The 14,893-nt window shown below is 41.4% G+C and overlaps 3 protein-coding genes across 4 annotated transcripts; 1 reads left to right on the top strand and 2 right to left on the bottom strand.

The window, feature by feature from the left end:
- The first annotated feature begins 388 nt into the window (after positions 1–388).
- Positions 389–5,076, top strand: LOC102193285 (uncharacterized). The gene is made up of 2 exons (XM_005735229.2): positions 389–652; positions 3,225–5,076. The coding sequence occupies exons 1-2, from the start codon at positions 523–525 to the stop codon at positions 3,935–3,937; spliced, it is 843 nt and encodes a 280-aa protein (XP_005735286.1). The 5' UTR covers positions 389–522; the 3' UTR covers positions 3,938–5,076.
- Positions 5,077–5,153: 77 nt separating this feature from the next.
- On the bottom strand, positions 5,154–9,066 carry rnf185 (ring finger protein 185). 2 transcript variants are annotated; one of them, XM_005735227.1, is made up of 7 exons: positions 8,969–9,066; positions 8,464–8,732; positions 6,866–6,884; positions 6,640–6,752; positions 6,496–6,550; positions 5,351–5,468; positions 5,154–5,270 (listed from the first exon to the last, which is right to left on the bottom strand). In XM_005735227.1, the coding sequence occupies exons 2-7, from the start codon at positions 8,625–8,627 to the stop codon at positions 5,170–5,172; spliced, it is 570 nt and encodes a 189-aa protein (XP_005735284.1). In that variant the 5' UTR covers positions 8,628–8,732; positions 8,969–9,066; the 3' UTR covers positions 5,154–5,169. The 2 variants fall into 2 exon arrangements, with proteins under 2 accessions (XP_005735284.1, XP_005735285.1); XM_005735228.1 differs by having other exon boundaries at positions 5,154–5,267; positions 8,969–9,065.
- Positions 9,067–9,972: 906 nt separating this feature from the next.
- On the bottom strand, positions 9,973–12,679 carry LOC102192502 (chemokine-like receptor 1). The gene is made up of 3 exons (XM_005735226.1): positions 12,639–12,679; positions 11,652–11,782; positions 9,973–11,537 (listed from the first exon to the last, which is right to left on the bottom strand). Exon 3 carries the CDS (start codon positions 11,527–11,529, stop codon positions 10,525–10,527), a length of 1,005 nt encoding a protein of 334 aa, XP_005735283.1. The 5' UTR covers positions 11,530–11,537; positions 11,652–11,782; positions 12,639–12,679; the 3' UTR covers positions 9,973–10,524.
- Positions 12,680–14,893: the final 2,214 nt, after the last annotated feature.

The following is a 14,893-nucleotide window of genomic DNA, read 5'->3' as shown; positions in this document are numbered from 1 at the left end:
TATGTATGTATGTATGTATGTATGTATGTATGTATGTATGTATGTATGTATGTATGTATGAAAATAAAAAAATGTGACAAAGATGACACTGGTAAACTGCAACAGCTACTATTCTGTAACATCTCTAACAGGAAGAAAACTCAATGGCTCCCTTCAAAGCATTCTATGTCACAAGACATTAAAGCTGTACAATAATCATAAAAAAATTCAAATAACAGACTTTCTGATAAAAGTTTATATTTAAAAAGAGGTTTCAAAAAGAAAGACACATTTTTTGAAATTTATTATTGTTATTATTAAGCATACATATTAAAGCTTCCCCGCTCAGTAGTTCAGGGCTGACAGGTGACGTGCGCCCCCGTGTGGCGGAAGCCTGAAGTGTTGACAGCAGAGCGGCACGGCACGGCGCGGCAGGCGGCCCGCCACTCGCGATAACACGCGCTAGCAGCAGCTGCTGGGCGGAAAAGGCGGGAGAAGACTGCCGCTTCCGCGTCCGCGCAGCACAGACGACGCTGGGGCAAAATGGACGATAAGTTAATATTGGCTGTATTTAATTACCCGGAGCTTTACAACGTTACACTGCCGAATTACCGCTGCACAGAAAGTCGGACAAATGCCTGGAGAAGCATCAGCATGGAGCTGGGACTTCCGAGTGAGTGTGCCGCTTGTTTTTTCTGTTCGCTACAACTTTAATGGCAGTTATTATTTGTTCAGCTGTTTTCGGCGCGGAGGGCTGAAAGGACGCGAAATGTTAACTGCGCTTTTCTGAGAGCTGCGGCTGTTTCTCACACTGACCTGGGGGCATCTGTAATGGTTTTTGCGTTTCTCTGCACGGCTGACCTGCGGTGTGGATGCAGTCGCGCGCACCGTGCTAGCGGTAGCGGCTCGCTCGCACGCCGCCTTCGTGGGCCCGAGGTGCGCAGGCCGCGCTGCACCGAACCGCACGGTCCCGCTCCTCCGCGCTCACCGCCGCGTGCTCAGCACCGCGCGGCGGAGGAAAGAAGATATTTGCGCTCCGGTACGGAGTCGTAGAGCCGCGTGCCTCTTTCGAAAGCTCGTGGGCAGGGAGAGCGCCCAGCCTCAAATACAAGCAGGTGCACTGCTTCGCGGCCAAGGGGTGAACTCATGACTTCCAGACTTTGCAAGGAAAAAGGAGCACAAATAAAAATTATACAAAGAGATGAAAGTATCGTCAAAGCGCGTCACTTTTCTTTATAAAGAAAAATTCTAAAAAAAAAGAAAAAAAAGAAACGTCCTTTATTCTCCGTCATTGGGCAAATTCAGGTGTTCCAGTAGCAAAGTGACAGATATGGAAAATCACTCAAAAGTAAAGAATACAAAATTTAAAAAGGAAGAAGAAAGAAATAAGAGGCAAAGAGTTAACCTGGAGTGCCTGGTGAGACATTTGGCCCTCCCCTAGACTAAACCGCATGAGATAAATATAATTCCTTTTGTTTATTAAATGGCTGTAAATATGTTACTTCAGGTTCACTGTCTTAAATAAAAGCACAACTAAGCATGGATATAAAAACAAACAAACAAACAAAAAACAACAACAACCCACCTAAAAAGGCCATTTCTGGGCCAGGTAAAACTCTGGTCTAGTATAAAAACACACACTCACCAGTGTTGTTAGGTACAGACATGAAAGTATGGATCCATGCCACCTTGTACCAACACTTCAGGCTGATGGTGCTGTAATGAGGTGGGAGATGTTTTCTTGGCGCACTTTGAGCCCCTTGGTATCACCTGAGCAATGTTACATGGTAAATGGCCTGTATTTATATAGCGCTTTACTAGTCCCTAAGGACCCCAAAGCGCTTTACATATCCAGTCATCCACCCATTCACACACACATTCACACACTGGTGATGGCAAGCTACATTGTAGCCACAGCCACCCTGGGGACACTGGCGCCACCGGGCCCTCTGACCATCACCAGTAGGCTACGGGTGAAGTGTCTTGCCCAAGGACACAACGACCGAGACTGTCCAAGCCGGGGCTCGAACCGGCAACCTTCTGATTACAAGGCGAACTGCCAACTCTTGAGCCACGATCACCCCATGGCACAGCCTACCTGAGTATCGTTGGTGAACATGACCATCCCTTTTATGACCACAGTGTTCTGATTGATGTGGGATAACACACCACACCATAAAGCTCAAATCATCTCAAAGTGGTTTCCTGATCATGGCAATGAGTTCACTATATGTTGTTGAATCTGTGCCATCAGGAGTTATTTAATTTGAAGCTCAAAGGGGGGCCAATTGTTAATGAAACATCATCAATGATCTGTAGTGTCAAATACAAGGCTTGGGGTAAGCACTCCAATCTGACCTGCTGAATGGCTTTGAAAAATATGAGAGAGGGCATACTTTAAGCACCTTTGCTGATAAAGAGCTCCCTCACAGCCATTCATGCTACATTAAAGCAGATAATGAATTATATATGACAGAAAAGGTCCTGTTTTTTCACTGTCTACTATAAAAATGTTGGTTAAAACAAAATTTTCATCAATTGCGAAAAACTGCCAAAACTTATTTTTTTTATATATATACACATTTATCATGTTGAAAAACTGAAATGTGGTGTTGAAATGACACTTCTTTATTTCATAGTAAGATATCTTAAGGATTAAATGTGCAATTAAATGTCTTTACACTGACAAAAATAGTTTTACTGGGCCACTTAAGATCAAAGTGGGCTGTATGTGCCCCTCGATGCAAAATGACTTGACTGATCAAGTCAGCAGTGGTAGGCTTTACTCTAGAGATGAGGGGAAAAATCAGTTCAATACAGTAGGTCTGCATCATTTCAGATAATTTAATTATAAAAAATTCTCGACAGTTATTAAGGCACGGCTTTGTAGCACGCAGATGGGCTAAACGATGTAAACGCGAGCATTTCACCCACATTTGCAGCTAAGAATAGACCTGCAATGCAAACAGATTTAGGAGCATGTGAATAAAAAGTTTGACAACATTAAGCCCACACAGCCCCCAGTTTTAAACAGAAACACTGTATTACACGTCAATACAATTAAAGGTTTTAGTTGCTGTTTTGACAGATGTTGTATTCAGTTTTTAAATATTTCTAAAATGGACAGCAATGAGCAGTTCATTTCAAAAGACCATTGTTTTACTCTTCTGAATATTTATTATTGCTCATTAAGAAATGATCCTGTGGCTTCTTGCTTCTTACGTTCTGATGTTCTACTTTTCAAGCCGAGGAGTGCAAAAGAAGATGGAAGAACATGAGAGACAGGTACCTGAAGGAGGTCCGAATGGAGCTTAAAAGCAAGAAGCAGGGAGAAAACGTTCAAAGCAAATGGAAATACAGACAACTTATGAACTTCATTGCGCCGTTCACTGGGTCAAGAAGTGGACTGCAGGAAATCTCTGCCAACAATGATGAGGACCACGACAACCCTGAAGACTCTAGCAACGTGGATGGAGAAACCGCTTTGTCAGAGGCAATCAAAACACCACAGAGTGCTGTAAAGGTCCCCGCGAGTCTGCCCGACCTCAAACCACAGGTGACATTTGTAACGCAGCTTCCTCCAGCGACTCAGGACACACAGGTGGCTCAGCTGGCTGTTCTGGCCAAGATACCATCACCCCCACAGGTCTCGCCTGTCACTGGCGTTACTGGGCAGAAACGGAAACCGGCCCAAGAGCCGCCGTCTGCACCTTCCTCCCAAAGTACGCCCATGCCGACAAAATGGTTGGTCAAAGACAATGTCCCCTCTTTTCCCACTAAGCCGCGGGACGAGGATGAACTGTTCCTGCTGAGCTTTGTTCCCGCTCTGAAGAGACTCGCTCCACAGAAGAGGTGCGAGACGAAAATAAAGATCCAGCAGATTATGTACGAGGCAGAGTTCAACGTTACACATTCAGCGTCTCAAGAAAAGAAGGTGGAGACAGAAACACAGCACTGATTACATTTAAACTTTTAAAAAATACTTTATTGTATTTCTTTTATATAAACTTCTGCCACAGAATTAGTAAAAGTGGTAGATATTAAAGAAATTTTTTATGTGAAGTAGTTTGTTCCCCCCTGATTAGTGTATTTATTAGGCAATAAAGACTTAGAGGCAATGAGGTCATTAGATTTACACCATAAACAGACAGTTAATCTTTATTTACATAACTTTATCAATAGATTTCAAACATATTTCGAAAAAGCTGTTTCTTAGTCAGTCTTAATTTTTACTCTAATAATTACAGTATTTTACATGTAATTACAATTGCATACAGTAAACTGATGAGAATAAATGCGTAGGTGAACACTGTTTAATGAATGACTCTTTCTGCTTACATGCTTCTTTTTAAATCTAAAATAAAGATTCTTGTATTCTGAAAAAGTGTCCGTTTGAAGTCACCCTCAGCTATTTAGTGGGATTTATGCTCTGATCGGGTAATTTCATTTCGAGCAGTTCCTGGACAGATTTGTTTTTTTTAAGGTCACTACCATCTGTAAAGGTCGACACACAGTTCAACAGCTTCAGATTACATTTAAGTAATTTTGTTATGTTGCAAAACTCAGTTAAAATAATCACTGGATCCCCAAAGTATGTCCCAAAGGACACGCTCATTGTTACTGTAGCCAAATAACTTTAACTGCAAAGTGCATCAAGCCAAAAGTCCTGTTTGGCAAACTCTTTTTTTCTTGTCTTTTCCCAGCATGCCTTCCATGCAGAATAAAGTTCTGTTTTCTCTTTCTGGCTGTAGACCCAAACACTATGTCGCCATCACTTGCAAGACTAAACCACTAATTGTGTGATGAAACTTTGGGGTTTCTGAAAACTTTTTTTGCAACAAATGATCAGCACTGAGGTTGACCTTGTTTCAGTGACCAGACCCAGGAAAAAAAATTAAATACAATTCCAAATAATCTGGAGATCTTTAGATTTAGATGGCAACAATAACAACATACACTTCAATAAATTTAAACACTGTACATTTCACTCATCAGTCCCTAAAGAATGTCTGTATAAAACTTTGAACTGCTTTTATAAGTAGGATCATTTTGCTTTTTATTATTTATAGCATGAAAATGACAAAAGTTCAGTTATGTGTCATTTGTTTATGTATAATCACATTTATTGCGGGGGGGGGGGGGGGAAGAAGTATGAAAGCAGAATCACAGATGTGTCAGATCTCTTGAGTTTTATGCAATTAGCAGCCAAAACATGATCACGAGAGCCACAAAGAGGAAGAGTCGAGACAGAAACTGCTCGTCCGTGTGCTGCGGTGTCCCCGGAGCCGCTGCTTGGGAAATTGTTTAACAGGAGGTTATTTGACATGCTAAATGCTTGGAGCGGTCATAGTGATGTGTGACAAACAAATACCTGGAGGAGGTCTTCCATCATTGATGTTAAAAGCTGTTGCAAAAATACCAAACGGAAAGGCACCGATCCCAAACGACATTTGGAAGCCTCCATCTCCAAAGCCAAATCCCTGAAAACCCTGTAATACGTATCATCAAAAGTTACGAAAGTCTGAGTTGCCTTAATGAGCAGACGTGTCTTTGCAATATCTGAGGTACAGTTTAATGTACAGCAAGTGAGACGTGACGCAACAGCAAGTGCCAAATGATATCATTCTCTGGAGACGCGCTGGCTCTCCACACTTATTATCCAACAGATCCCGGTGGGGAATGTCAGTCTGTTAATGGATACAGCAAACCTACATCACTGTATGCAATGGTTTCATCATGAATTCATAATATTGCTGGGCAGCTTACAGGGCTATAAAACACTACACTATGTCTAAATTCTTTTTTTAAAAAGAGCTTAAAATTTGGCATACTTCAGGATGATAATAAAAATATACCAGGGCTCTAGACTAACTTTTTGCCACGGTTGCACTGGTGCGCCTAACTTTTTTTCTTAGGCACACCCAAACTTTTCAACTGCATCGCTTCACACTGCAGTTTTACCTGTTTGCTGCTGCCTGCTGCTGAAAGGCAGAGGGGAGAGGGGACACTTGGGCAGTGCATTTATCGCAGCATATGTGTTTCCTGGGTACACTGTGCTTTTTCAGAGTTCAGAGATTGATGGCTCCGTGTCAGAGCACTGGCTATGAATTTCAGACGGATCAGGCCTTAACTTAACAAAAAGGTTATCAATCGTTCTTTTGATCTTTTCTGTGTGGTGTGTAAGCATCACTGCAGATGCCTTTGTGTCAAAGTAACTGAGAATAAAACACAGAAAAACATGAAGATTTTCCTGGCCTGGCTTTTTATAGCAGATAACCTTAAAAATATTCTGCAATTTTGCATAATTTTAAAAAGTCTAAACTTCTTCAGTATTGAACAGCAGAAATTAGGCTTTGTTGACAGACAGCGGCCGACAGCGCTGTAAACAACAGTAGACTGGCGGGTAATAATAAGCGAATGACTAATGCAGAAAACAGAGATTTGAGATGGGAAACTGTTCTTGAAGTACACTTTGGTCGCACTCTAGAGCCCTGTATACTGATCTATAGTACTTACCCCACGGTTTTCTGGCTCGGGCCTTTGTCCTTGTGGTCGTGGGGGTGTTTTTTCTCTGTAAAACATAACCAGAATTACCCAAAATGACTCCAAATCACTAATATTTAATACTATCTAATTATCACAGTCACCAATTTTACCCACCTTGGATCCTGTTGACCTGTACTTCCGCGCCCATATATGGGGATTACTTTATCTCGGCTGATACCAGCTTTGCATACTGGACACACTTGTCTGTTTGGTCGAGTCTCCAGCCACTACAAAATTAAAAAAAAAAAAATGTGAAGAAGCTAATCGCTTCCTTTATCTGTAACGATGTGCTGCTTCTGGTGGAGTGCAAAAACAAGAGGAAACAACGGTTTCAGCTTACCTGATGCAAACAAGGCCAGCTAATCAGGAGGAGATGCAAATGAAGATGGGAGAAGCTTGATTAGTTAGATATTAAATGTCCTTGAGCACCTATGAGTCACAAAGCAGGAACTTAAATTTGAAAATTTAACTTAATTTTGCCCAGAAGGGGTGTACTACAAAGCATGTTCTACAGGGTCAGGCTTTCTTTGCTTTAGGCCGGGATTATGCTTTCTGTGTCTGTAAGTCTGCTGGGGTTTGCTTGGATCCTAGTAATGTAAAGTTCATCTTGCATGCTTGGGTATTTTTTGTGAACACAAAAGACTCATCCAGTGAGAATTTACACCCCAGTGCACCAACTACACAGGCATTCCAGGTGGCTTCAAAGTAGTATAACAGGAACGACTACTCAACCAGCAGGTCTCCAGCTGTCTGTGTACACAACAGGTACACTGTGTATACTACAGGAATAAAGATATATCAAACATAATAAAACTGCAGAAAGGAACGCTGGAGCTGCAAAAATGTCAGGTGACAGAGTTGTTGTGAATTCATAAGTTGATTTATTTCTTTTAGCACTCCTAGAGCTGCTGCTTATTTGTGACAGGACAGCTGCACATTGCTTTCAGAGCCCTTGGTGTTGTCAGGTCAGGTCAGTGTCACAAAGCCTCATGAAGAAGATCTGGTAATCACTCAGTTTGTGGCCTAATCAAAGGGAAGTATATTTGACTGATTTAATATTCTCTGTGATAAAGAGCTCACAAATAAAATGTCCTTCTGACTGTTCTTGTTTTTCAGGAGTTCACCATGCATATTTGATTTTGCACAGATTTCATAACAACGGCCAACCCTGGCTCAACCGTCCTAATATTCGTGGGAGTGCACGAGCTTGTGAACCCCCAGGGCTCGGTTTGTGCCTCCTCCCCGTCTCATATCAGAGAGAAACTTCACACACTGTAAAGCCACTTAATAGCCCACAAATACACTGATTAATTTTCTAAAACAGGCTTGGCAACTAATCAGAACTAAGAATCAAAGCACGTTTCACCAACTGAACGCATGATGCATGGTTTGCTTCATTTGACAGTGTTAGTAAGGTGAAGGACCACAATTAGGGCAAATGTGATACTTATTTAAAGCAAAACTCTGAATATAACCTGTTATGAACCAGGTTGTGTGTTCAGCGTAAGTTACCAAAGTGATCGAGCCACATCTGAGACACTTCACTTTATAGCACAGCCCTTGGCTATTCTGTGTGGACCGAGGTTGGCCTGTATTACATTCGCAGAGGCTCAGAAGTGGAGGTGAACTCAAACCATCCCTGTTTACATGTTGGATGTCACACTGCACATCTGAAATTTTGTAGGACCTGCCTCACAATTTACTAATAAACAGGCAACATTAACTACTACTATTAACTTCTACCAAAACTTGGCAAACACTGAACGGAAATGCTAAGTATGATGTGATAAGTTATGCATGCTTGGAAACGATCTCGTCATGTCTGCCAGTTACAAACTGATATTGGTCTTTAGGAGCTATGCTGATGTGTCCCCGACTCACCTCTGGCTCACAATTAAAAATATAAAAATGTGTCACAGACAGCAGCACGCTTCTTACCAGAAGAGGTGTCCACATAAACTAATCACGGCGTCCTTGGCGGTGTCCAGGCATATGTTACATTCAAAGGTGCTGTCCTGGTTGCCACTGTCAGCGGCAGCCGAGCTACTAGATCCGGGGCTTGTGTTTTCAACGCCCGGAGTCGGAGGAGCAGCGTTGGCCATTTGTCACACAGCTTAAATCCTCTAAACAAGTAGCTGGGGTGACTACAATGGCACCCGGGGTCTCAATACATACACATAAAGAGGTCCAGTGGCCAGGAAGTGGGGCTAACGAGAGGAGAAAGGAGTGAAAACAAACAAAAATACCCTGCTGGAAGAAACGTCCATGTCGAACATTTACGCTAACGTTAGCAAACAAGGAAAACTAAGCACAAAACGACAGTTTCACAGAGATTAACCAACAGCTGAGCGACAGATGTTAAACGGTGTCACTCAGAAAATGATTGGATGGTGAGTGACTCTCATAATTTGTTGTGAGGAGTCTAGAAAATAGCCTTACAGACCTTTGCATCACACTTTCAGCAACGCCACTTAACCGGTAGTGGATCCCTGGAGGGGGCGTGGCTAATACTGAATCCGTGGGATTTTGTGGCCCTCAGTTAAGCCTTTCAGGTGAACCTGACAAAAGGTTCCACCACTTTTAAGCAGAGCTTTAAAGATGAAGGACATTTTGTGAAAGTTTGGTCTCATTTAACTGTGAAGAAGAGGTCAGAGGTCTAAAGTAACGTGATATTTAAAATCCCCATATATCATTTGCTGCATGCCTATGTTGTCAATCAACATACAATGGCAGTAAAAAAAAAACAGCAAATAGCTCCATATGGCATTATTATCACTTTGACCTTCAAATCAGTCTATAGACCTTGAAGGAGAAGTCAGAGTTCAAATGTGACCTAATATTTAAAATCTTCATGCAGTACTCTCTATATACACCACACATGTAAGAATCATAGTTTGTAAGTTAAAAGGCATTTTATCAATTTTTGACCAATAAATCATTTGCTTGACCTTGAAGACCCTAGTGGATGAAAGTCAAATTTTAATGGATAGTTAACATGACCTCACTCTGGAGCCCTACAAAGTTTGATCAGAATAATTAAAAAAAATTCGAGCTCTTGAATGAACTGAATGACACGCACGCACACAACCGCTACCAAAGACATAACCTTCTTGGCAGAGGTAAAAACTATCTACAAAGAAAAATAATCTGCAGGAACGTAAAAGTCAGGTGATAGTTTGATTTTTACTGGAAAAATGAATACAGGTACACTTAATATTTATTAATTAAAAGTACAAATATAAGTAATACAGTAATTTAGAGCAGACTTCCTTGACTGTACTTTGAAATGTAAGTCTAAGTAGCTTGGAAAGAAAAGCGTCTGGACTAATCACACGAGCTAAGGGTGTAGGTCGGGTGTAAGTTTGAAATGTAAGAACTTTGACAGAAGAAAGTGACAATAAAATACTACTATTTGTCAAGTTCCCTTTAAGGGAGACTGAGTGTGTATCTTTTTTTCAGTATTTTATTACATTCATTAGTGAGTCCACAGTTTTTGGCACTCATATTAATATTCATATTAATATTTACATGCATCACTTTGCTCCTCACAGTTCATCCATCTTCCCATTTTCTTGTGCTTATCCATTTCAGGCCTGAAGCCTTTCCAAGCTGCCAGGGAGCAAGAGACGCAGGTACACCCAGGCCAGGTCACCCATCTATCGCAGAGCTAACAATGCAGTACAATAAGTAAACTTAAAATATAAAATTCAAAGGAAACATGACAATAATCAATAAGACAAGACAGTCATTCACACACACAAAAATACCTGAGCAAAGATATGCTTTGTTTAACCTGAATGGATTAAGAATTAATAGCAGTTTCCCAGATTTCTGCTTGTCTGAATAACCGATTGTGATCACTTTGTCTTGAAATGTGATATTGTGCAAAAATCTATTAAAGTTACCATAATAACCTGTTAGTTCAACATTCAATATTATCAGTGTCATTGAGAACGGTAATCATATTTATGCACTGTGATGTACTCCTTAGTAAAAACTCTAATTTAGGCCAGTTTCCATTGTTTTGGACCTTGAGTGATTGAGACCACATGTACGAATATCCTCTGCCAGAGCATCCTCAATCCTTGATGATAAAGACCGCCTTAGGGTTTTCTTAAAGTCATTGCCGATGAACACATAGAGAACTGGAGATAGGAAGCTGTTTGCTGCAGCCAAGGTGGCCCCAACTTTTAGTCCAGTTTTAATGACCTCCAGGTTGTGTTTCTTAAAGTCTATCTCCAGCAGGACAAAGGTGTGGTAGGGGACCCAGCAGGCGAAGAAAGACAAAATGAGCGCAGCCATGATTTTGTACGGCTTTGTTGACTTGTGGGTCAGACTTCTGAGCTTTATGGCAAGCACAGAGCAACAGAAGACAATCATTAGGATAGGAATCAGGAACCCACAAATGAAACGGGTCAGTACCACCGCTTTATGTCTGACCCCATAGTCCGTGTGGCACTGAATGACCGAGCCGTGGACTGTGGTTTTCCTGTACATAAGTGAGGGCACTGTTAAGAATGCAGAAAAAACCCACATGAGGATGACGGCTCCAAAGGCTTTTCCTACTTTGCGGTGGTTGTGCGACCACACAGGAAATAAGACCATGATACAGCGGTCAGTGCTGATGAGAACCAACAGGAACACACTGCTGTGCATGTTGAGAAACAGGGCAGATGAGGCGAGCTTGCACAAGCGTTCTCCAAAGGGCCAGTGTGAAGTTATCATGTACACAACTTCGAAAGGCAACAAGGCACAGAACAAAAAGTTTGAAATGGCCAGGCTGATGTACCAGATGGTGATGACTGTGGTTTTCATTTTCCATCCACAAATCCAAATCACCAGGGAATTTCCTGCAAGCCCCAAAACACATATGATGATGTTGACTGCCACCAGAGCATAAGTTGAAGAGGACGAGGCGCTATATAAATTTAGGGTTCCTTCAGTGCTGAGGTTGCTATCGATGTCTGCGGTGTAGTTATCATAATCAACATACTCCACGTCCATGATTGTTCCTGAAATATATGGAACCACGATTTTTTAAAAAATACAAACATTTACACATATAAGCTTTAAAATTATAGGTTATAAATAACACAAAGTTTTTTTATAGAGAAAAAGATACTTACATAGGGATTTTATGTCTCGTGTGAAAATAGAGAGTTTAAAGTTGCTTGTGCTGTTGGGTGGACTTTCTCACTTCTGTTTCGTGGGCAGTAGTACTCAGTAAGTACTGACGTAGGTATTTTGCAACAGGAAACTAGAAGAGAAAGGAAAAAACTGCTGTAACATCCAAAAAGAGATATCCTCCAAAACTTAGGCAAAAAAATATCACATTTCTTGACCAGGATTGTGCCTACAGATCATTTTAGTGGAATGGAAGTTATTGTGTAAAACTGTAATCTGTGGTTGAGCTCGCATTAGACCTCATAAGAAATAATTAAACTGGTTTACTGCAGATGGGAGACATACAATACCACAAATATTACACATGGCATCTAAAAAAATTGAATTCCCACATTGTAAAAACCAGTTTACACAACATTATTAGGTAGAATCAGTTATGGCTCAATTAGCTCACGTGTACAGGACATTCTGAGTTCTGTGCTAATGTTCCTTTTGCAGTTCCCCAAAATCAAATACCAAGCTGTTATGCAACAAACCAAGTGGGGAAAAAAGATTAATAAACAACTTTCATTTCAGGAATCACAAGACAAGGAAGCAGTAAATAAATCTCACTCACGACACATTTTAGATCAATATTGGTACATTTATACAGCTCCTCTCTGTTTCTTATTAGTAAAGCTCAAGGGTGTGGCTTTAACCTAGCAGCAAAAATACACAAGCCTGTGACAAAGTGGCTAAGACAGAATTCATTTGCCATTTGTCACTTGCATATATTCTTATTTTGTGTTCTGTTATCCTGTATAGTCTATCATAATGCTTTAATGTAAACACAACACATGTAACCTTGGCTCTACATACTATCCTGGGTCTGTTTGTGGTAGCATTGGTTATATTCATTTCATCTGTGCAAATGTACTTAAAGCTAAATGTCACTTCATCATTAATTGATTTGGATCTTTCATTTGTTTATGTAGTTTGGTTATACTTACCATTGTGTGTTCCTTTGAGCAGGTCCTATGTGTAAAACAGGTATGTGGGAAGGGCCGCCCCAGTACTTCCTGATCATGTCAATTGGGTGTAACCAAATGAAGGGGTGTTTCTTTTGTGTAAAATTGTTTATTTCATTTAAAATAACCTCATGAGTCAGATTACGTGAAGAGATTGACTTTTCAAACTGTTTCGTTGGGTGAATGAGTTTGTTAAGTGGAAAAATGATTTTATTCCTGTTTCTTTGTCTAGACTGTGTTATTTAGTCTACCCTGTTTTCCCAATGGTAGAGGTTAATGAGATCCAGGTGTGAGTGGAATTCTATATAAAGCAGGAGAGCTTTTGACTGACAGGTACACAGGAGGGTGATGTGGGGTGAACTGAGTGGTGGAAGGGAACTTACATTTGGACAAGTGGTTGATAAGTTGAGTCATGGTGAAGGGAAAGTGGTGGTTTTTCGTTTTTGAGAAGTACTGGTCTCATCAAGAGGATCTGAGAATTCAGGAGTGACGGACGGTTAACAGCCAGGAGATGGCAGTAATGCAACAGTTTTGGATGCAAGCTGCCGTTAAACTTGACTGAAGAAGAAGAAGACTGACAGGTTCAATGATTAATGATGTGTTTAATGACATAGAGGGTGGGGTGTTCACTTTTTGCTGATGATGGAGGAGAGGGAGGAATGTTGGTTTTGTTGTAAAGAAGTTACAGGAAGCGGTTGGTAAAGTGGAAGAATGGTCGTGGGGATTCAAGTTTTCAGTTGATAAGACTAAGACAATGTTTTTTACAAGTAAGAGGGTTAATGAGGAAATTAAGCTGAAGCTATATGGCATAGGATTAGAAAGAGTGAGGAAATTTAAGTTTCTGGGGTTGTGGTTTGATGAGAGGTTAACTTGGGGTGCACACGTTCAGGAATTGGTGGATAAGTGTAAAAAAGTTTTGAACATTTTGAGGTGTTTGGGAAGGATTGGGGAGCAGATAGGGAGTCCCTGAGGGCTATATACACTGGATTGGTGAGGGCAATGTTAGATTATGGTTGTGTGGCATATAATTTGGCAGCAGACACTTCTCTTAGAAAGCTAGATTTGATTCAGCATCAGGTGTTGAGACTTTGTACAGGGGCGACTCCCACTGTAGCCTTGCAGGTGGAGATGGGGGAAATGCCACTAGGGCTGAGGAGGGAACAGCTTACATTGACATATTGGGCAAACTTACAGGGTCAGGGGACGGATCGCCCTGCATTAGATGTACTTAGACCTTGCTGGGAGAAGGGCAGGAGGGAGTTAAAGAGCTTTGATGGGTGGTGGGGGGAAGAGCTAGGGAACTTAAATTGGACCACTTAGACATATGTCGGCGAGTGCCTAGGCCTGCAATCTCTCCATGGATACTTCCTGAAGCAGCTGTAGATTTTTCTTTGTTGCGCCAGAAGAGTAAGGACGGGGCAGGCGGTCTAGACTCTAATATAGTTCAGGGTTTCAGAGATCAGTATTATGGGTATGTGCAGGTATATACGGACGCTTCGAAGAATCCAGCTAGTCAAGTGGGGGTGGCAGTGGTAATTCTGGACTTTATGGTAAAAATTGGGATGAGGATTAATAATGGTTTGTCTGTGTTTACAGGAGAAATGATAGCGATTCTATTAGCAGTGCAGTGGGTGGAAGATTTGAGGTCATTGAACACAATTATTTGTTCAGATTCCAGTGCAGCCTTGGTTAGTCTACAGAATGGTCATTCGAAAGGTAGGTCAGATATTTTATTAGAGGTTCAGCAAACTCTTTACAGGATACATATGATGGGTCTATCGGTAGTGTTTGTATGGGTCCCTGCTCACTATGGGGTAAGGGGGAATGAAGCAGCGGACAGGTTAGCAAAGGCAGCCACTAATCATGAGATAGTTGATCTGGCGGTGAATTTTGGTCAGGAGGAAGTAAAGAGTATTATTAAGCTAGAAATCAGGGGAAGATGGCAGAAACAGTGGGACGAAGACAGGAGGGGAAGGTGGTTATATAAAATTCAAAGGGGGGTGGGAGTGAGGCGATCCACAAGAAGGAGTAGGCGAGAGGAGGCGGTGGTGTCAAGACTGAGATTTGGGCATACGGGTTTGAATTCCACACTGTTCTTGATAGGGAAGCATGCCTCAGGGAAATGTGATTATTGTTGAGCGGATGAAACTTTGGAGCATGTTATTTTGCAGTGTCGGAAATATATGGTAGAGAGGAGACGGTTGGTCCGAAATCTCAGTAGCATTGATATGAACCTT

Source organism: Pundamilia nyererei, unplaced genomic scaffold (genome assembly GCF_000239375.1).
Source record: "Pundamilia nyererei isolate P.nyererei 1_Seehausen unplaced genomic scaffold, PunNye1.0 scaffold00063, whole genome shotgun sequence".
Classification (NCBI taxonomy): Eukaryota; Metazoa; Chordata; class Actinopteri; order Cichliformes; family Cichlidae; genus Pundamilia; species Pundamilia nyererei.
Note: the sequence above shows the minus strand (reverse complement) of the source record. Positions and strands in the feature narration are given on the sequence as shown.